The 24583-nt window shown below is 36.4% G+C and overlaps 1 protein-coding gene across 1 annotated transcript in view; it reads right to left on the reverse strand.

Moving 5' to 3' along the window:
• Positions 1–908: 908 nt before the first annotated feature.
• The window catches only part of LOC110154208 (rho-related GTP-binding protein RhoN-like), a 33162-nt gene continuing 9487 nt past the window's right edge, over positions 909–24583 (reverse strand). The window contains exons 4-6 of the mRNA XM_020918168.2: positions 8154–8263; positions 4667–4801; positions 909–2216 (exon numbers count right to left, since the gene is read on the reverse strand). Of these exons, the coding sequence (XP_020773827.1) occupies positions 1956–2216; positions 4667–4801; positions 8154–8263 (506 nt within the window). The 3' untranslated portion in view covers positions 909–1955. The remainder of the gene's footprint in view (positions 2217–4666; positions 4802–8153; positions 8264–24583) is intronic.

Consider the following 24583-nt stretch of genomic DNA (forward strand, 5'->3'; position numbering starts at 1 on the left):
TGGACCAGCAGACTTGATCTTAATGGGAAGTTTGACTCTGTATATGGATCATAAATATTACAATTTCACCACACCATTCAAAAGCATTACCCAGTCTGAAAGCCATTGGTTAGATTACATTCTAATTACACATTGTCATATACTGTGAACATAAAGGGCAGTTAAGTTACCCTGCCATCTGGATGCTTGTACCAGACTGAAGCTGTGGTGGGGTTGCCCCAGGCCAGTAGGGGGCGTATATGGCAGGGCAGTGATGCTGTGAAGTGTCACTTTGCAGCAGCGCACAGAAGCAGAGAGGAGCCGTGGGGGTCGGACCGGAAAAGGTCAGGCCATACAGCTGTATGTGCTTAATATGCTTTGAGTAGATTCACATACACTCGGCTGGTGTAGAGGAGGGTTCTTTTGTGACAATCTAATATGTATTCACATAGAAAACATGAATGTAGTATTCACACAGTATCACCTACTACAGCTCCAAGGACAGTGGAGACTTGTTTTCATCTTATGTATAATCAGCACAGTGGCTGAGTGGCTAACACTTACATCTCACAGCAAGAAGGTTGTGGGTTTCACTCTGCATTTCTGTGCAGACCTGTTTCTCCCTTAGTTTGTGTGGTTTTTCCTCATCAGTCCAAAACATGCACAACATCCTCCAGCTGACTGCTCCTGACAGGATGCCTCAGCAGCACTGGTTTAAGGATGGGTCAAATGCAAATAAGTTTCCCTTATAAAGGATTAATAAAGTATACCTTAATAATTGGTAAAAAGTAAATTGTTAAAAGCTTTGGCCTTTCACTCTGCTCCCTTTCCACTTTATCCATGTTTGGAAATAGCACAGAGTCCATTGAGTCATGATGCACAAGTTATAATCTGTCTTCAAAGATAAACATAACTCATGGCAGTTATTACACAGCAGTAATTTGTTTTATTTAATTTGCACATGTACATTAAGTAACACTCTGTTAATCCTCCCCAATGTAGATCATATGAACATTTTCACAACACGTGTATGTGGCAGGTCAACTGTCCAAGTTTGCAATATCAAAAGCACTTCTGATTTAAGAAAATAGTGCCACCTCTGCCCACGTAGTTATGACCTGTCCAGTTTTTATTTTTATTCTATTGTAATGTCAAGTACTATGAGTCTTTTTCCGTGCATCTTTTTGTGCTTTCAACAGATAGTTTATCTTTTCAAAATAAAATACAACATGAGAGTCAAGGCAAGCTCTGCCATAACAGCCCCAGTAATCTCAACATATAATATATTTAATTTCCATCGCATGTGTCATTCCTTGAGTAGTGATTCTCAACTGGCCCTAATGGATCATGGGTAGAGGTGGTTGTAGCTTCGACCTTCAAAGCATTTTAAGATTAAATATGAGCACTTCACTGCAAGAAGGTCCCATGTTCGATGCCCAGACAGGATGGGGGTCTTTCAGTGTGGGGTTGAATCAAGATGGAAATAGGTCACAAGCAAAAGCATATGCAGAGGATTTGAGATTATTTAAACTAGTTGTCGAACTTTCACAATGAAAATCTTTTGTTTCTTATACTTGATGTTCCTGACTCTTCCATGCACAATTATGAGGTCTAGATATCAACTTAATGTATCTCAATTAACAAGTGCCATGAAAAAAATCTATGGTATTTACGTGTTTAGTCATAATGTTATGGCTGATTTGTGTAGACCAGTTGAGAACCACCACCACCCCTTTTATTTCAACATATTCTTCAAGTAAAGCATTTAACAGTGTTTTACTACAACCGCTCTCATCCTCCATTGATAAAGCCACTGAGAAAATGAAACAAATTGCTAAGTATGGACCAACACTCCCTCCATAGTAGTCCACTGAAAAGCATTCATTCCCATTGCATTGTTCTTTATAGAGTGCAAACCGATGAAAAAATCCATAGAAGTCCATATTTTGTGCATATCTTCAGGTTTGCCATTCTTCCTACATGATCACGCAGCTCTTGGCCCGGTCCTTCCTGATGGGTGGGGGATGCTCGTGTACTATCTCAGTCCGGGTCGGTTGCTGGGACACTCGTTTGACCCCCCCTTTACGGGACCCTGTGCGTTTGATCGGGGTGCGGTGAATCCGGTGCACAGACGCCAAAGTGGTGACGTGGAACACATCTCGTACGCTGTTCTCCGAGTATTTGGACGTGCACTCAGCGTATGCCACTGCACCGATCTGCCGCGCCAAGGTAGTACCCTTTGAAAAACATAAAGAAGGATAGAATTAGACTTGTTTGTTTGGTCTGAAAGCTGGTGATTCATGTGGAGAGGTGGTAAGAGCTACTACATTCTGTTAACTATTGTTGAAGTGTGAAAAGGCCGTTTGTGGACAGGCTGCTTTTAGCATCTTATAATGAACCTCTTCACTAGTTTTGTGTTCAGTGTGTTATTTGAAAATACATGCTGGATTTATTTAAAATGTTAGGACTTGTTTGTACAGAGCTCTACTTTTCTTTTGCATCTTGATTTTGCGATTACCAACTTAGATTTCCATGTATATGCTGATTTGTAAGCACTTTACAGTTTAATAATTTAACTCAATTTATCTACACATTTAACTGGTAAAATTGGTAACATTCATTCTACCTCTTTTTTTATTCATGTGGAAAGTTGTGAAAAGCCAGTGATAACTTGGTTCAGTTTGTTCAGTTTAGGTAATTTTACAATATCAGTACAAGAGTAACTAGTTTAGATACTAGTTTCAGTATCAGTTTCAGTTAGTATCAGAGTTTTGATCGTTTTGATAACCCTAACCCAGACTATGACGGACAAATCTAAAAACAACCTTCATGCAAGGAAGACAGGAGAATTATCTTTAACGATCACAATTTTGCTAAGTTTTCAACAGCAAATGAAGCTTATCAACAGTAGCTGTGAGTAGCCAACGCCCCAGTCGCCTCATACTGATCATTAGCCTCCACATAAAGTAGCCTTATTATACAATGTTAATAGAAATCTGCATTGTATTTGAAGTAATGCCACTACCCCAGTCTCTAATGACTATTTCAGCATCCACAGATGACTGGTCAGAGCCATAGGGAGCAGCAGTGGTCCATCAGCTCCAGTCCGATGACCACACTCCCCTTCGGATCTCCTCAGTCGCTCAAGTAGCTGTAATGTAATACTCCCGGTTTGTGGCCTTTTAAATAACATTCATTACAAGTGACTTCAGATTGCCTAACCTAGAATAACTATTTTAAAGCCTATATAACCGGTATTTGCAACTGCAGCAGAGTAGATTATATTGTTTTGCACTGTTGGATGTGTCTGTAATGTTGTGTGGCGCCCTTTATGACCCTTGTGTTGATGGGTCTATTAAGTATACCCTCAAAAGGCACTGTGCTAATACTTTTTATAGACAGGAAGGTAGGTGGTTTATAAAAAACATAGCATTATGTTTTCTGGATGCAACAAATCATTTGTATCATCATCTATAACTTTATTTGCTCCATAAATGTCCTCTTTGGTCTTTACCTACTCAGCTCAATATCCTCCTATAGTTTAAAGAGCCCTTATTACAGTATTTTCTGATCTATTATAATTTTGTTTCCTCATCAAAATCTGCCTGGAGTGTTGTTTTGTTTCATTCACACATGTTTAACACACAAACACTGCATATATACTTGTGATGTCATGTGGTTGCATAGGAAGTGGTCCACTGTGTTTTTAAACTCCACACACCTTCACTAGAATCATCTGGATGACACTTGAATTACCAATCTCTACTGAACAAAAGGTAAAAGATAGCTGTTAACTTAAAAACTGCCATTTCATGATATCACAAGGTGGAACAGACATTTCGAGCTTTCGAGATGTAGAGAAGTGAATGAAACAAAACACAACTCCAGGTATGTTTTTGATGATGTAACAACATTCTAATAAAGCTAAAAGCGCACAAGAGCCAAGTTTGTACAATAGAGGACCTTTAATTCCTCCTCTGCATTTTTTAAAATCTAATTACATTTTCATCAAACCATAGTTATATTTTGATTGACATATTTAAATTTTAAGTTTTTATAATCCCTTCTTTCAACTAGATATCAGAATCATCTAACTTACAAACTAATTCATAAGGGAGCAATCGCATCCTTGTTATATTATTACAGACAGGCCAATCAAGGCAATTGCTTCGGCTCTGCCCTAGTTGTACAGAACTAATAATTTGTTGACAATAGGCTGCCAAGATGAAATAGGAAATTGAATACATGAATATGGCCTATTAAAATGCATGTGTCCCTTATTTAGTGCTCCTAACACAACAGTATTATCTAGCTTCCCACTGTTTTGTCTTTTCCTCTCTCTATGCTACTCATGTCTCCATATTTGAACTGACGTGTTTGCTTAGCGCTAACAATAGCTGCCACTTTAGCCATAATACAGTATAATTTGCACTGTTAGGCTAAAGGTAAATAGAAATAACTGCTCTGGAGAATTACAATGACAGTACAGCGTATGTCAACCATGTTCTGAATGTGATTATGTATAGTAAATTAAGCAGAGATTGCAGAGTCGTTTCTATATGCAAATGTATGGATGCATAAAAAGCGAGTCATTTCAAGCCAGGTTTAACACGGTGCACGAAAGGACAAGCTAATTTAACCTCTGACTGGGTGATGGTGGGTGGGTGGGTGTAGGTGGGGGTCTCACCTGCTCATGGGTGACAGGGATGAGTCTGTGCTTGGCTAATTCCCTCATAACGCTCAGGTCCGTCCTCATGTCCAGTTTGCAGCCGACGAGCACGATTTTAGCATTGGGGCAAAACTCCTGGGTCTCACCTTGCCACTGTGGGACAATCAACAAGTATACATAAAATTTTTATTTTTTATATTTTTATTGATTTTAATAAAAACTAAAAAAGACACAGAATTAAATAAGTACAATAAAATGAAACACCCTTCTCTCTACACACTTAAAACAAAATTTAACATTTCAAGTATACATTTTAAATAACAACAGTGTGCAGAATAATGAAGGCTGGATATTGTACATTTCCATTGATATAATAGTGTTTGAAGATCCCATGATTCCCAGTGCACATTGATTTTACAGTTATCTGTAGTAATTTCTTGTGCAGCACTCAAACGCATGCTGCTGCTGACATCAGGGAAAGCACAGAACATTAAACATTAAACAAAAAAAAAAGTATGACATTTGACAAACTGAAATCCAAAATCTTAGAGAAAAAAAAAACTATATTACACAAAATGCACTCTTGTGAGCTTTAAGCCATGTTACAATGTTATGACCTCCTCAAAAACACATGTGTTTTGTTTCTTTCTCATGTTTGAGTAATTTTATTGTCAGTCTGTCTTCATCTCCAAAGCTCAAAATGCTCTGTCCTACCTTGCGATGTCATGAGTGGTAGATTTCAGGTTAACAAGTTTTTTGGGGCTGAAATGATCCAAATGGAATGTGTGTGGTGTTTAAAATTTTTCAGATCCTAAAAATGTAGGGTTTGTGTGTTAAACATGTGTGAATGAAACAAAACACAACTCCATGTAATGTTTGTGATGAGGAAACATTATAACATAGATCAGAAAACAGCGTAATATGGGCCGTTTAAGAGAACTCAAATGTACTACTTCCTGAATACATTGTCATCCCAGTTTACAATTAAGTAAATAATACTCGGGATTGTTGTACTGTGTGATACAAATGTAGCCCTATTGTGAAGCTTTTAGTCACTGCTGTATTAGTGACATCCCCGAGCAGCACAATCTCATTATTAGAGTCTTTTATTCTTTTCTCAAAACAAACATCTCCATTTATTTAAATACAAAGACGACTTGCTGTTACTGCTGTTTTTCCAGCGTAGGTCTGCTTTTCAATAGCTATTTTTCTGAGACAGCAGCAGTGTTCGTTTGCTAAAATTTATACACCCAACTATTTAGACTTGGCTGAAAATTGTGTATTTAGTACATAGATAGACCTGTCATGATAATTACTATATCGACTTATCATTCAGTATATTAAAGATGTATATTTTGGGGGTTAATATTTATCGCACGTATTATTTTTATATTTTTTCTTTGCACTACTGGGACTGCTTATTTTTTGGCAATACGATAAAATGTAAGCCATAAAACATTGAATTAGTAACTCATTACAAATACAAACTAAGTACTAGTGTTTCATTCAGCTATTTATTTATTGCAGTTTGCATTTTTAAACAATATTGTAGATTTAGAATAGTTTTTATGGTTTAAATCTGCTCTTGGGTTATTGAATCTGAGGCATAAATTATTTTCAGTATTACCATTTATCATCTATATTTACTTCAGCACTATATAGAACTTCAAAATTTGATATTATGTCCATAGTTACCATTTTGTTGTTACATTGATATTTCAGTTCTTGTCCTTTTGCAAAAGTTAAAAAATGGATTTAAAAAATGCCATATATTCATAAAGCTGATTTGTTTTTAATTGGCCCCGAGAAAGTCTCTATAATTTTTTGTCAATGTCTGTAAATTTATATAGTACATCAGAGCATTTTAACAATACTATCTTGAGAACATTGGAGGTCTCTGCTTTGAAGGTTGTAGTGCTGGCCTCTTCATGATCTTCAATTCAAGAACACTTGATAGTTTATTTCCAAAAGGTTTAGAAAGAAGGACAATATTGGTCAGATAATGCCAGATGAGAAAGATACATAGACTGTTAGGAGCTGGGGATTGGAAAGAACATTTGAAGAGAGATTGAACTAAACAGAACAAAGAAAAGAAGAAGGAAGGAGGAGTTCTGTAGCATTTTGATTGTGGTGAGTCGGCAAAAGGTGTATGGTCTAATCATATAGAACTATTTTTAGCAACCGAATTGGGTCATGTCATGATATTGCAGGTATATAACGTAAAACTGTATATTAATATACTATATTAAACTGTATTATATTTTCAGTACTTTTTTTTACCCTTTTTAAATCATTTTTGCTTGCTTCGTTTCATTTAGTTCCTATTTCTAACATGTTAATTTGGATTATAGTAAAACTGAAAATACCCCAATAGCCTTTATATAATAGTAATAATATAAGAGTCAAATGTTCAACAGATCTCTAAATATATATTTTAACATAAACTACGCTGATGCCAGTGTTAGGAAATCTAATTTTGATAAAACATTCAAATACAAATATATATTTTATGTGTAAATCCCTCAAGGCATACTATAAGTCCATTCAAGTTTAAGGGAATAAAAGCTAAAGCCAAATGATAATTTATTTACCGGTATTTTTATTTTTATTTTTTATGTCAGAAAAACTGTGAAGTAAATTGAGGTAAAAGAAAGTACATCATTAACCACACCACACAATTAAACATACCACTGACCAATTTCAAACAGAGGGATGCTTGAGAAAATAAAGATATGAATACACTGAATAAAGAGTGACCCTCAACATGTCACTATGGCATCCTGGGCATGCCTTTGTGGATCAATACATATTCAGTGCTAATGATAAGGGCATGTAGCAGGGCAGGGGTCAAGGTGGCCTCTGCTGCGGACCCTCGGAGCTGTGAGAAGGACCACTATAATGGACAAGTGGGTTTTGTCTGTGCATAATGCAGTGGTGAGTGGTGACTGAAGGAATGTAAGTGGAGCTCAGATGAATGAGCGTCTCCTTAAGAAACTCTATGAGAAAATCTGAGTCTAAGGCTTTGTTCACACTGGTTTGGTCCTGGTTTGGGTGCAGTCTAATCTAGATTAGGTTTGATTGTGTTCTAGTCCTAGTTTAGTCCTGGGTTAGTTCTGGTCTTGTTGTCTTGTCAGGTTTTTTCCAGTTTTAGTCCTTGTTAACTTTTATGTGGTAACTGAGTGTGAATCATAGACTATATAAAGAAGCCTCATTCAATCCTCATTGTGCTAATTAAACTAAAGCATTATATATATAGCCAATTCTCCAAGTAATTGATCAGAGAAGCAAACAGGTTACACATACTACTATAGATACAGACTTTTAAAATTGTTCTGAACTTCAAACTTGGGACTAAAAGTTGTGAAATACATCATATAATGGCTGAATAATATGACCTATAGCAAGTGAAAGGCCGATCGTGTTAACAAGTCCAAAACCCACACAGGAATAAAACAGTCTGGATATTAAAAGGTTACGTTCTCACTTTTGGTAATGTGTTACTGACCTTTTTGAGCACGCTGTCCAGAGTCTCCGGACGGCTGATATCAAAGCAGATAAGGACCGCGTCAGAGTCGGGGTACGCCAGTGGTCTGACGTTATCATAATAGGCTGAACCTGCACAGGGAAGAGAAATACTGTAAATATGAAGCTTTTTTTTTTGGTTGTTTAGTTTTACTTTTTTTTTTAATAACATTTACCTTTTCCAGAAAAAAAAAGTTCCTTAAAGGGCCTATATATTGCAGTATTTTCTGATCTATATTTTAATGTTGTTTCCTCATCAAAATTATACCTGTTGTGTCCTTTTTTACATTTACTTATTTTTATTGGATCCAAAACAAATATTCTGATTTTAAGTTAACCCTTTTAAATGTTTTAGTTTCAATTAACATTAAAAATTAATTGAAAACTATGGCATAACAGTGATTATTGTTTTTTGGGTGCAATGGTAACAGTTCTTTTGACAAAATGACTGGTTTTAATAGCCTTGTATTATGCCGATGACAGGATTCTATCTTTAGTATCAACTTTGAGTGTTATGTTTACCTTATTGGTATTACAAATGATAAAACTGACATACAAACATGAATACAAACACTTATTACATTATGCAAACAACTGAATTCAAACCTGCCCTTGAGCATGTGTACAGATATGCACCACACAGACAAAAACACAATAAAGGCAATACGCTTAATGTAATTTGTGTGTGTGTTCATGTGGAAATTATTGCTGAGATGTATTTTCCATAAACAACAGGGAAACCTATAAGAGTCGGAGATGGATAATGGCACCGAAGGGAGTAGAACGGATTTGACTAGAGCTATCCAGGGTGCTGATGAGGCAGGGCACCACACAGAGAAATACATCTGCATCTCTGTTGTGATTGCACCACACATTCCCCAAAGCAAATTCAACACAAGATCAAACAGTCAGAAGATAAAGATCGGACCATTATCCACTGTCTGTTACCCACAGTGTTTCCAGATTGGCCACATGTGAGCTTTTTAGTTTTAATCCTAGATGTGTGGTTCTCTCTAAATAATAGATTAAATTGGGAAGTACTACTAATAGCTTCTATTCCTACGGTTACTACTACTACCAGGCAATTCAACCATTGTTTAATATGACAACAGTGATCATAGATAGTGTAAAGGAGACACGGAGAGAGGGAGTGTGACGTCATGGCGTTCGGCTCCAGTCAAATGAAGCTCACCAATGCTAGAAGTTATAGGGGTGAATTTGAAAGCCAACTTCCACATTAGGAATAGGAATTTATTTCTGGATAAAATTTCTAAAAAAAAACTAAAAAAAAACCACCAAGATCATGTAGATCAGATTAATACAAGCATTTTAAGATCAAAATGACAAAGCTCTGCAGCAGCTACAAAGAAAGGGGTGATAATTTTTCAATGTACAGTTAACTGGAGCCAGTGACAATGGAGCTGGAAGTGCTCCCATGATCACTTCCTATTTGGAACATGGCGGTTAGTGGGTTAGCTATGTCCATTTATATATAAAGTCTAAGGTGAACACATATCTTTGGGTCTTCATTTGAACCCGATTTAGTCCAGATGTAGACTTGGTTTGGTTCTGTCCTATCTTAGTCCTAGGCTAGTCCAGGATTAATTCTAAAATTGGTCCCAGTTTAGTCCATGCTCTGATGTGGTCTATGTGCAAGGATGAAAGCACCCTAAGTAGCATTATCAAATCTCCAGAGCTTTATTGGAGTCATTCCTGATCTCAAAGACTGTTCCTGCCAGTGCTTGGAAACATTTAAATAATGATTTTTTTGTTTGTTTGTTTGTTTTATACCTCTTAAACAGGTTAAGTAGTGTACCTTCTACACTACTAGTCAAAAGTATGTGTATGTAAGATATATGGAATTATGTAGCAAAGAAAAAATAATAATTAACTAAGTTTAATAACAAAATATTTTTTGACAAAATATTTTGTTATTAAACTTAGTTATTTAACTTTTTTTTGCTTTTACTTGGTTACTTTGAGCATTTGGTTATGAAATATAAAAATATATATTTATTAAAATTTTTTTCTTTGCTACATAATTCCATATATTTTACTTCATATATTTGATTTATTCCGTATTGCCTGTATCTTTTCCATAGGCACTGTATATGGTCATGTTTTCTATGGTTGAACACATTATTGTTTAGTTGTGGCCACCCCTAAAGTGACAAAAGCTAGGCCTGTTAGTGACAATATATAGATGAGAGGGGAGTTTTGTTCCCCTCTGGTCAGGAATGCGTCCTCTGTCCCCGATCACAATGTCCCATTCACCCACGGGACCTCACAAAAGAATAAAAACATGCCATTCTCAAATCCCAGGTACCATTTTGTGTCTAGCATTCCTTTCATTATAGCATTGTCACACGTCCATCAGTTAAGTTTGGTTTCCACACTCACTCATACACCATAGCAGAGAAGTGGAGTTCATTGCAATTATATGAAATCATAGTTATTACTGCCTGAGTGCTCTGTAATGACTGACAATGAGATGAGAAAGTGAGCCTGTAAATTGTTGTATGTAGCAACATTTCTCTGTCTGTAGTACATGGATGAGTTTATTTAGAGTTTTTTATGTTGTAGTTATGTATTATAGTGAAAAAATGCAGTTTGTGCTGTATATTATCGGCTATGTTTACAAGAAATCTGTTTATATTCTGATTGAAACATTGAAACATCCGTAAACACTTTGTTTTGATGTCAGTAATTTAATTTCTTTCTGAGTCATTTGACAAAAATCTTATTATTATTGGGTAGTCTAATCATGCTAAGTGCTCCACTGTGTTTTTAAACTCCATACACCTTCACTAGAATCATGTGGATGATTTCAGCCCTGAAATTGTCTATCTCTTCAAAACAAAAGGTAAAAGATAGCTGTTAACTTAACTACCGCTTCATAACAGCACAAGGTGGAACAGAGCATTTTGAGCTTTGGACCTGTAGATAGACAAATAATGAGGTTATTCAAACATGTGTGAATGAAACAAAAAACAACACCAGATGTCTTAGTGAATGGTCAAGAATCAGTCACCATAAACCACATTTTACTTTCATATAACGCTCTCTTACCTTCACCTGTACAAGCAATAAGGTCCATTCATAGGGAAATCCATCAGTTGTTATTTCACAGCTACACTCTCACCGCTTCTGTAGATAGGGGCTAACCAAAACACATTACTCTGCATATAGCTGTAGCCTACACAGACCAGAGAAAATGCTTACAGTGCAACTCTGCAAATGAAATCGTGTACAACGTCTCATCCTTTTGCCTAATACTATTTTATATTGCAAGCTTTCTACCCTAGAGAGGTTGAAGTTAAGGCTAGATACTAGATATACAGCAGTCTAAAAACTTGAGACATTTTTGTGAGAAATTTACTATGAATGGCGTACTTGAGGGAAAAAATTATGAAAAAATATTGCTAGACCATGCAAATATTGTATAGTTCAGCACTTTAATAAGATTCTCTCATGTTTCACAACAGCAATTAAAGAGCCCATATTACGTTATTTTCTGATTTATGTTATAATGTTGTTTCTTCAGCAAAAACATTTCTGGAGTTGTGTTTTGTTTCATTCATATATGTTTAACACGCTAATCTTGCATTTTGTCTGAGTTCTTCTCTCAAATATAAAACACCCTGCTCCACCTTATGATGTCATGAAGTAAAACAGGAAGTGCTCCACTGTGGGGGGGTTTTAACGTCACATACCTAGAACTAGAATCATTAGGATGATTTCAGCCCTGGAATTGCCAATTTCAACTAAACAAAAGACAAAAGGTAGCAGTTAACCTTATAATAATAGGAATGATATGTGATTGGATCCCTTTATATCTTGCATTGTTATACAAGTTTTAACAGGTGCCTAAACTAGACTGAAAACCAAACATTTATCATAACTGGTGAATGTTTTTTAGATAGCCACAAATATTTCAACACCAATTTGTGTATTCAAGGGTAGACTTTTTGTACATTACCTCAAAATTGATTGTTCTCTTACCTTATAAAAAATAGTCTGCTTCATATCTGCATTTTAAGAACAACCCAAACACGCTGCTGGTCAGGGATAAAAAATAGTGCTGGCATTTGCATTGACATTTTTGACCATTTGGCTTTGGGGCTGGACTGTGACAGCGTGTAACACAAATGATAGTTAATATGGCCATAGTTATTTTAGCCCAGAGACACACACACATCTGTAACATGTGCTCTGGCTGCAGGTGCATACACTATAGAGCCATTAGTGTACATGATGGACCGGCACTGAGGCCTATATATTCAATATGGTACAGGCTGTGTGGTATGAAAAGTGATATGAGGGATAATGGGGTTTAAATGGCAGAAGTTGCATATATTAGCGTAATGGTTTAGTTTAGAATCGCTCACTCTGGTCTTCAGTTTGTGTATGAGCAAAAGTAGGGAATGGAAGTAACAAAAAAGTGCAGCTACAATAACATTTCTGTTTGTGAAAAAGCATCATCCAAAACACACACCTGCATGATGGAAACTTAAAACCATACTTCGTAAAATCCTCCATCAAGACCATAGACTGTATATATAAATGGACATAGCTAACGTGCTAGCCACCGTGTTCCAAACAGGAAGTTTGCATGCAGGCTCTTCCGGCTCCTTCTGACCCTCATCATTTTCGTCTTAAAATGTTCATCTTAATCCGCTCATGATCCTGGTGTTTGTTTGTTTTTTTGTGGGGGGTAGAGCCTGGCTCCAAATTTGCTGTTCTAACTGTTAGCATCGCGTGCCTCATTTGAGTTTCACCAAACACTATGGGTGACGTCACACTCACTTAGTCCACTTTTTACATACAGTCTATGATCAAGATAGAAGATTTATAGCATAATGTGAAAGATTATAGCTAAATGAACAATATTTACATGGAAACAAGCAAGAAAAGGCTCTCGTCCAGGCCAAATAAGAGTCAGCTTTGTGGAAATGCGAGCTGTTTTTCAGTGCAACACAGCACAAAAACAAAACAAACAAAAAAACATGTTTTTTGTCACTCTTAATTTTAGTTTTTCCATAATTCATGATTCATTCCATAAATATATATATTTTATGTTGCTTATAGACAATAAGAGCACTGTGACTACTTGTTTTTTATTTGCTTCCATCCAAATACAAAGCAAGGCAAGTGAAAATCTGATGCCTCCAGCTGTACAGGGTTATGTAGTCAATTCCATAACAAAATTAATACAATATTTGAAAAGAAAGGGGTTAGTGATTTTTAGCTCTATAACAAATAACATTTTCAACAACGCTCCCTAAAGGAATGCACCAAACGACTCCAATTTTCTCTGATTAATTGTCCACCACTCAACAGAAAAATGCCATCAAAAAGTTCAACAAAGAAAGTCTTACTTCCTTACATCTGAATCCTTTTGTACGCACTGAAACACACTGACATATTCCTTGTATCTTCTATTTTAACGCTCAAATAATCCTGAAAGGCTAATCTAAAGCCAATCCTTTAGTTTTTCTCTGTATGTTCACGATCAATACATGTCAAAGCACAGCAGCCAGCCTGTCATGTCAATATAGAAATTTCACCACATTATCGTAGACATAATCATTAATAAGACCTTGAGTATCGGCCATGCGCACTCAACCATTTCTAAATGTCCACAATGCACGTTCTACTTCCACTGTGTCGGCTAATCTACTGGAGCACAGCCTAATGTGTATTGATCTGAGGGCTTTTTTGACCCTCCTGGGGACCTGTACTATGATGCCCCACATGGGAAGACTGTTGTTGCTGACTATAGGCCATCTGTCTCCATCAGAAACCTCAACAATCTGATAAAGTACAGTATTTATTAGGCAATTTGTAACGACATAAGCAGTGACATTTGGAAAACATTGATCCAGTTGTTTCTGAGTAAAATGTAATTATTGGTTGACATTTTGAGGTGAATATTTAATAAGAACATTATGGAGAAGGATATATTATAGATTGGACATGAAAGCTTATTATAATTAATGTTGTAAGTTGTATGGACTTTAAAAACACAGAGGAGCTTCTTGGATTACAACAACAGCTCTAGAGGGGGAGACTGACTAAATATACATGCTTATTGAGACCAGAATGAAACAAAACACACCAAAACACGAGCTATGTTTTTGAAGATAAACTCTTGTGAGCTTTTAGCCATGTTAGAATGTTGTTTTCTACTCAAAAACATAGTCTGAGTTGTGTTTTGTTTCACACATTCACACATTTGAGTAATCCTTTATTATTTAGTCTGTCTACATCTCCAAAGCTCAAAACCATCTGACCTGCCTTGTGTTGTCAAGAAACTGTAGTTATCGATTTAATAGCTACCTTTTACCTTTAGTTCAGTAGGCATGGGCAATTCCAGGGCTGAAATCATCCCAGTGATTCGACAGTAGTGAAGGTGTATGGAGTAAGAACATGGTGAGGCACTTCCTGTGTTACCACATGACATCACAAAGTGGAACAGAGTGTTTTCAGTTTGAGAGAAGAGCTCAGACGAAATATGCAGGGTTTGTGTGTTAAATGTGAGTAAATGAAACAAAACGCAGCTCCAGGTATGTTTGTGATGAGGAATTATCATTAGCCAGGCTGGTGCCACCTAGTGCCTCCGCTCAATTTCATTTCTCTCCAGCAACTAGGTCAAGAATCAGAATACATTAGATGGTTTGCAAGAATCCCGAAAGTCCGAGTCCTGGCACCAGCCAGTCAGCAAAGAGCTATACATTCTGTGTTGGCAACGATTCCCGAAATCAAGAATTTAAAGCCGGCGAATGTTTGGTGAATTTTATCAAGGGGAAAGACATTATTGCCCTTCTTCCTATGGGCTTTGGGAAAAGCTTAATATATCAGTTAGTCCTGTTAGTGGCGCATTACATATGTCACGACCAAATCGCAGCGATTGGTTAAATGAAAAAGTGCCTGTCTACCATCAAGCGAACGAATTCTAATGCTGCGAGGTCAGGCTGTTGAATCAGGCTACAACATTATAACACAAATCAGAAAATAGCACAATATGAGCCTTTCAAAACATGGTTAAATTATATTAAGTCAAGAATTATCTAACAGTGATTGATTTGACTGGAACAGTTGAGCAGTTCCCAGAGGTAACTTCAGAGGGCTTCTTGGCATTGATCCAAGTGTCTCCAAAGAATAAATGAACTCTTGCCTTCAATAGATCTATCCAACCTATAGAGTCTATAGAATATACCACCCTACACAGTGTAAAAGACCTATACCATAGCTTCGTTACGCAAGTGCTGTTCATTGATGTCCTAATAAAGCTTGGGATGGAATGTCAAAAACTTTAAATTACTGAGATGATGTGCCAAATACCATTTCTATGCATAATATAGCTGTGGACAAACCTAATAAGATGCCGGGTCACTGTATACTAGGGTTGTCAAAGCATCAAAAATCAGACACTAACCGATACTAAAACTAGTATTGCGATTAGGTAGTTATTTGAGCAGGTACTGATACTAAAAAATAACATTCACAGGACAGATTACATGGATATAAAATCACATGGTAATATAGAAAGTACTATGATCACATTCTGTTGTCTAAAAAAAAGTTTTTGAATCTCTTCTTTAGTATCAAAATTTAGTTTAAAATTTTAGTATCATGACAACATTACTGTATACATCACATTGTAGAGTCAGAATGCTTTTGAATGAACTCTAAGTTTAGTATTTAGCCTCTTAAAATCTTAAAATCTCCATTGGTTTAACATTAGACTAAATGATTATTTTAGGTGTGACAACATAATCCATAGCTCTGTAGGGATTGTTATTAGTATTAAAGGCGCTCTGCGTAAGATTTCTAGTGGAGGGTCTTCCACCTGCTTGTCTCCATGGAAATATTATTGCTTTGTCTAGAATGTTCCATATAGATTAATTATTTATCAAGTCTCAATCTGAATATTTATCTTTTTGTTTTAGTCATTTCATATTCATTGATGACTTCAGTGGTGACTTCATGGATTCTAGTGAGACTGTAATCAATAAGTATGATTTTCATTACAGTCACATCATTTTCATTATTCCATCCAATGACCACATCTGCCCCATGGATAGTGCCATTGTCTGACTGCAGAATCTCCCATCATGTGCTCTTCTGCACCTTTTATCAACTTCGTCCGTCTTTCCAAAGGATTGATACAGTCTTATGAAGAAGTATCTTGATAAGAGCTGTTTAAATGAACCCCTAAGCACGTCTCTTAATTATGAAACCATCTATTATCTACTGTACACTTCATTAGTTTAAATAATAGTAATCCAGACACACAGTCCATAGATAAGAGCCTTTCTTGCTTGTAAAACTCATTATAATAGAGACACAGTGTATTTTTGGAGAGGCCCGACTCAAAGCTGTGAAGTAACTGATAAGGCTCAATAAGCCTCTGTCCTTGTATCCATGGATTTGTATAGACCGACCTTCAAGGAAATTAACACAAATATGACAATTTAGTCATGGTCTGATATTATTTCATCAACACAATGTCTCAGGTAGCCAGACATGTAAAGACATTATTCATTTGTGGAGAGGAAGAAAGACAAGATGAGGAGGCTGACGGTTCTGCTGCTGTGGTAGATGACTTGTTTGGGGAAGAAAATTTTAAAGGTTTGCATAGAACCTGCAATATCATGTTAAACCACATACATAATTTGGCCTACATATACAATATGATCATGCTCTACTACTGCTTATAACTAATCGCAAAAATGTGAACGTATATAAAACTAGAATTGAAAGGAACGATTTGTACCAAATTAATGCAACTGTGGAGTGTCTAGAACCTTTTAAACCATACAGTGAAATTAATAAAACTATTCTAGTGTTACATTTTCCTTAATATTGTATGCATTTATGAGAAAATTAAGATGGTAGAAGAGACAGGACTTTATGATGTCCCAAAGTCATATGGTCAATGGTTACATTTTTGTATAGCACTTTTCCACCTTCAAGGCACTCAAAGTGGTTCACATCAAGGAACCACTCAGCGATTCACACCCACATTCATGCCAGTGACACTGGGGGTGAGATTGTCTTGCACAAAGACACAAGAAAGCATCATCTGTGGTAGATGGAATCGTATTGCCAACCTGTAGGTCAGTGAATCTGACCGCTCTACCATTGATATTTATGTTGAGAGCGGGATTCGAGCCATCAGCCTTCAGATCATGTAGCAGTGCTAATGCTTTTTATGCACAATTTCTATCAGACTCTTGTCCAGTAGTGATAGTATCTCTATGCCCTTCTTGTTACTGCCGTATTTTCTCTATGCTCTTCTTTTCATCCCTCTGATGCAGATAGCAATACTTTTGAGTTTATCACCTCCACATAAGACTGGGCTCCTGCAGAGTGAGGAGCAGAGGGTCGTGCTGAGAGGGACGTGGCTCTGTCTGACAGTGAACTGAACAAGTGTTTCAGAGGAGGATCACGCCGTCATTCAGACTTCGTCCACTGATGCAGGGGCCCAGCATGTGCACACATCACCTACAGGGAGGATATAGGCCCCAGAATAACAAAGAAGTGACCTAGTTTGACTGCTCGTGTACCAATAAAAACTATAATGAGTTTATAGACTGTGAATCATGTTGAACAAAGCACTGCTGTTTGAGTTGCTGCTTTAAGTGGAGATGCAAAACTACTAAGTTTTCAATTGTTATTATTACTGCTACTGTTATGGCTACTACCCAAAACATGCATCAAATCCTTCATCTTTGGTGGTCCTGACCAAGCCTAGCTCAAGATGTGGAGCTGCTTCCTTGGGAGCTGTACAACAGTAGCTTGCTGTTCCTGAGAGCTTGCCCACTGCGACACTGGTTGATTATGGGTCAAATGCAAAGAATGAATTTCACTCACAAGGGATCTATGAGGTATACTACACCTTACTATATTAACCTAATAATTATACTGCAATTGTAACTACTAGTGCTGTAACTATTATTAACACTACACTATTTTAGGTTATGGTAGTCTTTATTGTCCCTATGTTCTCTACATTTGACCCATCCTTCAGGTCTGCCAGTTAGGACACCTTGTCAGAAGCAATAACACAGAACAGTACTAAACAGAAAACATCTACCATGTACTGTTTTTTATAGTGCCATTTGTCCACGTTGTTGGTGACGTGAGGTGGAGCAGCTCGTTGTTATGCAGATTCATGAATGACACACACAATATCCTGCAGCAGAAATGGAGCCAGAGCCACTGAACACAATGCTCTGATCAACGCTGTGACAAGAGAGTCTGATTTCCTTCGTTCGCTCTCCTCTGTACAGACTGCAGCTCACTCGCTCATTTTCAAAAGAGCTACAGAGACATGTGTGGTTACAACATTACCAGCTGTAGTATAAGGAGAATGAGTTATGAAATATTTCTTCTTTATTTCTCTTATAGAAGTAAAGATAGAGGCGTCTTTTGATTGGTGTTGTTCAGATTCACAAAGGTGATGATGACATAACTCCCAGATGGGGGCAAGAGCCAGTTTTCCACATTGATAATAAAGTATTCTCATAGGAAATATCCAAGAGGTAAATTCACAATTGCTGATCATGACAATTTCTATTACTGACAAGAAACAGAGCCAAGAACAAAATTCAGCATTTTAACAATATTCATTTTAGCTGCCCTAATCATATTACCGGTAAATAGTATTTGCCTACAGAATCCTGTGATGTCAATCCAGCCGTACTTATACAACTATTGCTATTAATTAAGACCACTCACATTGCCCCTTCTACTTTTACATTCTGAAACTTATACTTACTGATTCTTTGATGTAGTAATATTCTTTTTATTGGTACTGCATTACTATCACAGATACTCTAATACTATCCAAGCACTACTATACTACAAAAGGAGTGAAATTAACTCTTGCAAGAGTAAATATGATGATTAAATGACAAATTTTTACTCTATGTAGTGGCATATGTGTTATTAAAATCACTCTAATAAGTGTCATTATTAGCATTGAAACAGAGTAAACAATAAACACTATTTTTAGTACTACTGACTCTGTGTAGAGTAAATAATCTGCTTGTGTAAAATTCTGAAAACACTACTTGGTGTACTCTACAAGAGTAAAACTGACACTGAATATTCTTACTCTGAAACTACAGTAAATCTTACAGATAAGGACTATATACACACGGAAATAGAATAAGAAGAATTTTTACTTAGTTTAACACTTGACTGTGTATTATTGATACAGTGGTACATTGGTATATTGGCACTTCAGCTACAGTGGAAGCTCTCAAGAACTCCTGAAAGGTGCAATCAAGGGATCTGCATTGTAAATTTAACTGATAAATACAATAAGTTAAGGCAAACTATATAAATTTAAAACATACACTAGTTTAGAAGTCATCACATTTAGTTTAATTCTAGAAATCTTCCCTCTCCTCTCTGCTCAGTGTTTGTAAACCCTTGAATTAGATGTGCAGTAACAGAAAAGTAGATAATGTACAAGACAAGCCGAGTGTTTTTTGCCTGGTGTGGTGCATATTTGAGACTCAGAGGAGAGCGGAGTTTTGAGAGGAATCAGCAGTGCTCCAGATTAATGACACACAGACATATGGGCCCCTCTCTCCTCCACACTGAGCGCTCCCGCAGAGAGTTTATGTGCCATCAACTTCAGCATGGGCCACATCACTTTAACCACAGGAAACATCACATCTCACAACTACACAAACAAATGCTTTGAAGAAAGTAGGAAGGAAGAGAAGTAAAAGTGCCCTGGATAGAATATGTGTGGAAATAACTTTAAAGATGCACTATATGTAACTTGCTGTCTTGCTGCTTGTCTCCATGGAAGTGTGTTGAAATGTTCCACAGTATGGCATTAAGGTTATCTATCTTCATGAATAAGCAGGCCAAGTTAAATGTCAGCCGTAGAAAGGTGACCCCACTTCCAGTAAGAATTCATGTTTTGTTGTTGTTGCAAATTGTTGCAGTTAAAATAGATATAATTTAATAAACGCATGTTAGATAATTTTAATACCATATTGTGAAAGATTTGAGGAAAAGCAATTACATCTCCATAATTGTGGCTCCTCAACCAGAAAAGTTACATACTGCACCATTAACATAATGCACTTCTATTAAATGTAAGATAAATACTGCAGTAGACTTTTTACATTACTAACCCTCTTCATAGTCTCTTGCAACATTGCAGTCAACAGCTGTGCATATGAAGATTTTTATTCCACTTTCCTCTCTTCTCTTTTAACGTTAATTTTATGATACTAATTTATGTTTTGACTTGTTTGTATTGTGATTTTAATGACTTTCTTATTCTGTAAAGCACTTTGAATCACTTTCAGTACAAATTGTGCTGTACATATAAACTCTCTTATTTAACAAAAGGAACACAATATTTAACAAAAGGAACACTAATACTTAGCTCTATTTCATAATTGTGTACATTATGTGGCCAGCATGGTTAAACTCTTCTATTATCATCCTTGTTATGATGCCGGTCTAATTATCTCACTCAGATGTCCCATTTAAAAGTAGTTTGAGTGTTATTTGGGGGAGTTTGAGTGGCTGAGGGCGAGAGACAGTCTCCTGTGACTGGACACACTTACACACCATTGATTTTCTATAGGCTCTAATAACAGACAGCAGGAATTGGGTCTTCAGTGGATGTCTACAAAACATCAGCCATTTTTTTTCCTTTTTACAACAGATGCTCTACCTGATGAAACCTTCTCATAACTAGGTTGGGACCAAAGACCACTGCAGTGCACAGGTACCTAACATTTCTGTTAGAGGGTACGCCACCTGCTTGCCTCTATGGAGATTTGCTTTGTCTAGGATGTTTTACAGATTTCATACATTATGCAGAATTGACTCTGGTGAGCTAGTCATGTTAGAATGTTGTTACCTCATCAGAAACATACCTGGAGTTGCATTGTGTTTCATTCACACATGTTTGAGTAACTCTTTATTATTAGTCTGTCTACATCTTTAAAGCTCAAAATGCTCTGTTTCACCTTGTGATGTCATGATGCTGCAGTTTTTAAGTTAACAGCTACATTTTACCTTTAGTTCAGTAGAGACTGAAAATTCCAGGGCTGAAATTATCCAAATGAGTCTACTGAAAGTGTATAGAGTTTAAAAACACAGTGGAACACTTGTATTACCACGACATCACAAAGTGGAAGAGCGTTTTCTAATTAAGTGAAGAACTCTAAAGGGCTCTAAGGTTAAATGCAGAGTGTTAAACATGTAATGAATGAAACAGTATTATAACATAGATCAAAAAATAGCATGATATGAGTCCTTTAAACTTATCTTCATGGAGGTATGTCAGTTTACAAGTCAGGTCTGTGAAGAGGTGATTTGTTTGCCTACCCAAATGTAAAAAGTTAGAACAGAAAAATGTGCTGAAATACACTTATAAAACAATTCCACATTTCCACAAGATTTGCTCCTTTGCACCTGTATATGAGCTATTACCAGATTTAGTTCATCACCTCCTCTCCACGGCACACTCTACACCATATCATTACTTATACCACAATATGCTATTTTTACACAGTCCCAAACAGGTGCTGCGACTAAAAGTAACCTGCAACAGCTCCAAAATCCTACTTATTCCTCCTTTTGTCCAAAATCTAATTCACTTTCAATCAGTATATGCAGCAATAAGATCTTATAGACAGAGTAGCCAGATGTTTTTTACACATCTGGACGGTGCTTTCAAAGACCCAAAGTGCTGTAGGTCATAAAAATGCTCATGAATGAATAATGTGTTTTGGAGTATTGGAAAGTGCTGATTTGGAGCGGATGTTATTATCTGTTCATAGAGATTTTGTTTTGGGAACTTGTCTGGACATGTTCAAAGTGTCTTGATTTAGATGCTCAAGGAAGTAGCTCATGCCATAAAAATGACTCATTGATAATCATGATTAAAAATAAAACACTTATTTCAATCATTGTATTTACTTAAAGGTCCTATATTGCACGCAATTGATTCTTGTGAGCTTTAAGTCATGTTATAATGTTGTTAACTCATCAAAAATATACCTGGAGTTGTGTTTTGTTGCATTCACACATACGAGTTTGAGTAATCTTAGTTTATTAGTCGGTCTACATCTTCAAAGCTCAAAATTCTCCGGTACACCTTGTGATGTCATGGGGTGGTAGTTTTGAGTTTTGAAATTAAGAGTTACTTTTTACATTTGGTTCAGTAGAGATTGGCAATTCCAGCGCTGTAATCATCCACATGATTCAAGCAAAGGTGTGAGCGGAGCATTTCCTGTATTACCACATGACATCACAAGGTGGAATAGAGTCTAAATATGTAGGAATTGTGAATTAAACATGTGTGCATGAAACAAAACACAACTCCAGTTATGTTTGTGAAGAGGAAACAAGATAGATTAGAAAATAGTGTAATACAGGCGCTTTAAATTGACAGTTTGGGGAAAGCTAAATACCGATTTTTTTGCATGAATACTATCTTTGTGCATTACATAAATATACAAATCTGTGTTAATAATTTTACAAGATGAAATTGTGAAATAAAAATGAATGTACATATTGTAACTTTAACAAGATTTCATCTCATTTAACCTTCTAACCTTTAATCCTTTTGCGCTGTAATTTATGTTGCCTTTCAAATAAATGTTTTACAGTTGTCACACGGTGCTTAACCTTTATATATGACACACAGTATTGTAATGTTGGCATTATAATACACAGAACAACCTGTATGAATGGACGGGATTACACACCTGTTAAATTATTCATTGTTCAATTTAATCCTCTGTTTCTTTCAACATCTGACTCAAACTCAGTCAGTAAGGCAGTGGTTCTCAGGCACGGCCATAGATTCTAGTACAGTATATTATTAATTATTTATTTATTATTACTGTACTGTTTGTAGGTTTACAACAAGTCAGTTAATCAGTAAAGAGTGAAAAATTAAATAATATTCCATTTAATATAGTCATGACTGCAACATGAATCAATGAAACTTCAATAAAAACACACAGATTATCTGGCCCAGAGAAAGAAATAAAAATAATGTATTCAGATTCTCACAAATCTTTCAGCTAATGTATCATCATTTGAAAAGCTGTTGGCAGATACATTTTAAAAGTTATTAGGATGAGCCTCGAGGCCTGTTCCTGTCTGGTACATTCCTGCAGTTTGAGGTGTGACTCCACAGGTTGGTCCTGCTGTTTCTCACTTTTGTTTTTGTGACGTTAGCCAAGCCGGTAAGAGACTGCAGGCAAAGATAATGTTTTTATCTTTTTTAGCAAGTAGGAAACTATTAAACTCAGAATCATCAATAACTAAAACTGTAAGATGTGTTGTTTTGAATGCAGTACCATGACGTCAAATTAATAATCAGTTTGCAGTTCTAAGCAGCCACAGACAGTGCAGTCTTTCCAAAACTGTCAAAATGTGGTTTGCAATAAAAAGTGAAATCAATAACACAATTATGAATTAATCAATTAATTTATTTAGTTGACAGTGGGTCTGTAAACAAAATCTTTTTAGAATTGTGATTAAAAAGATCAACAACTTAAATGACGTCCTCTTATCATCAAAACAAACATTGTGGTTAAAGGGCCAATATTTTCTGATTTATATTATGATGTTGTTTCCTCATCACAAAAATACCTGGAGTTGTGTTCTGTTTTATTCACACATATTTAACACACAATCCCTACTTATTTAGGCTGGGTTGTCTCCTCAAAAAGAAAAAAAAATCTATTCCACCTTATGATGTCATGTGGTAAGAGTACAGGAACAAGTGCTCCACTGTGTTTTTAAACTCCTCACAGCTTCACTAGAATTATCTGGATCATTTCAGCCCTGGAATAACTAGTCTCTACCGAACAAAAGATAAAAGGAAGCTGTTAAATAGAAAACTTCCACTTCATGACCTCACAAAGTGGAACTGAGTATTTTGAGCTTTGGGGATGGAGAAAACCCAATAACTGGGCCTTACTCAAACATGTGTGAATACATGTTTTTGATTAAGTTCATTTATTAATATAGACACAACACAGCAACGCACACATGTTGTCCTTTTCAGACTCCAGACCATATGAATTTCAACATCAAACTGGTTCAAATATGTTCTTTCTCTCCCAATATCCGCACAAAATCAAAGGTTTGGCACAAATCCTTGGGAGAATTTCCTGTATCAGTCCAATCTAACAACAAAAGATAACGTGACATGGGCCTACACTGCATGGAAAAAACATTTAGCTGCAACATTTGACTTCATTTGTTGGACACAGATCAGTCAACAGGCAAATTGACTCTTGTTTTGTCGCAGTTATGTTCATTTGGATTAAAGGAAGCCATATGTGCTTTTGGAGGCTAGATTTCGGATATACCAGGCATTATGGGATTACTGCTGGGAATGAGAAA

This window comes from Boleophthalmus pectinirostris, unplaced genomic scaffold (genome assembly GCF_026225935.1).
Source record: "Boleophthalmus pectinirostris isolate CB_2022bp ecotype Guang Dong unplaced genomic scaffold, ASM2622593v1 HiC_scaffold_14, whole genome shotgun sequence".
In the NCBI taxonomy this organism is placed as follows: Eukaryota; Metazoa; Chordata; class Actinopteri; order Gobiiformes; family Gobiidae; genus Boleophthalmus; species Boleophthalmus pectinirostris.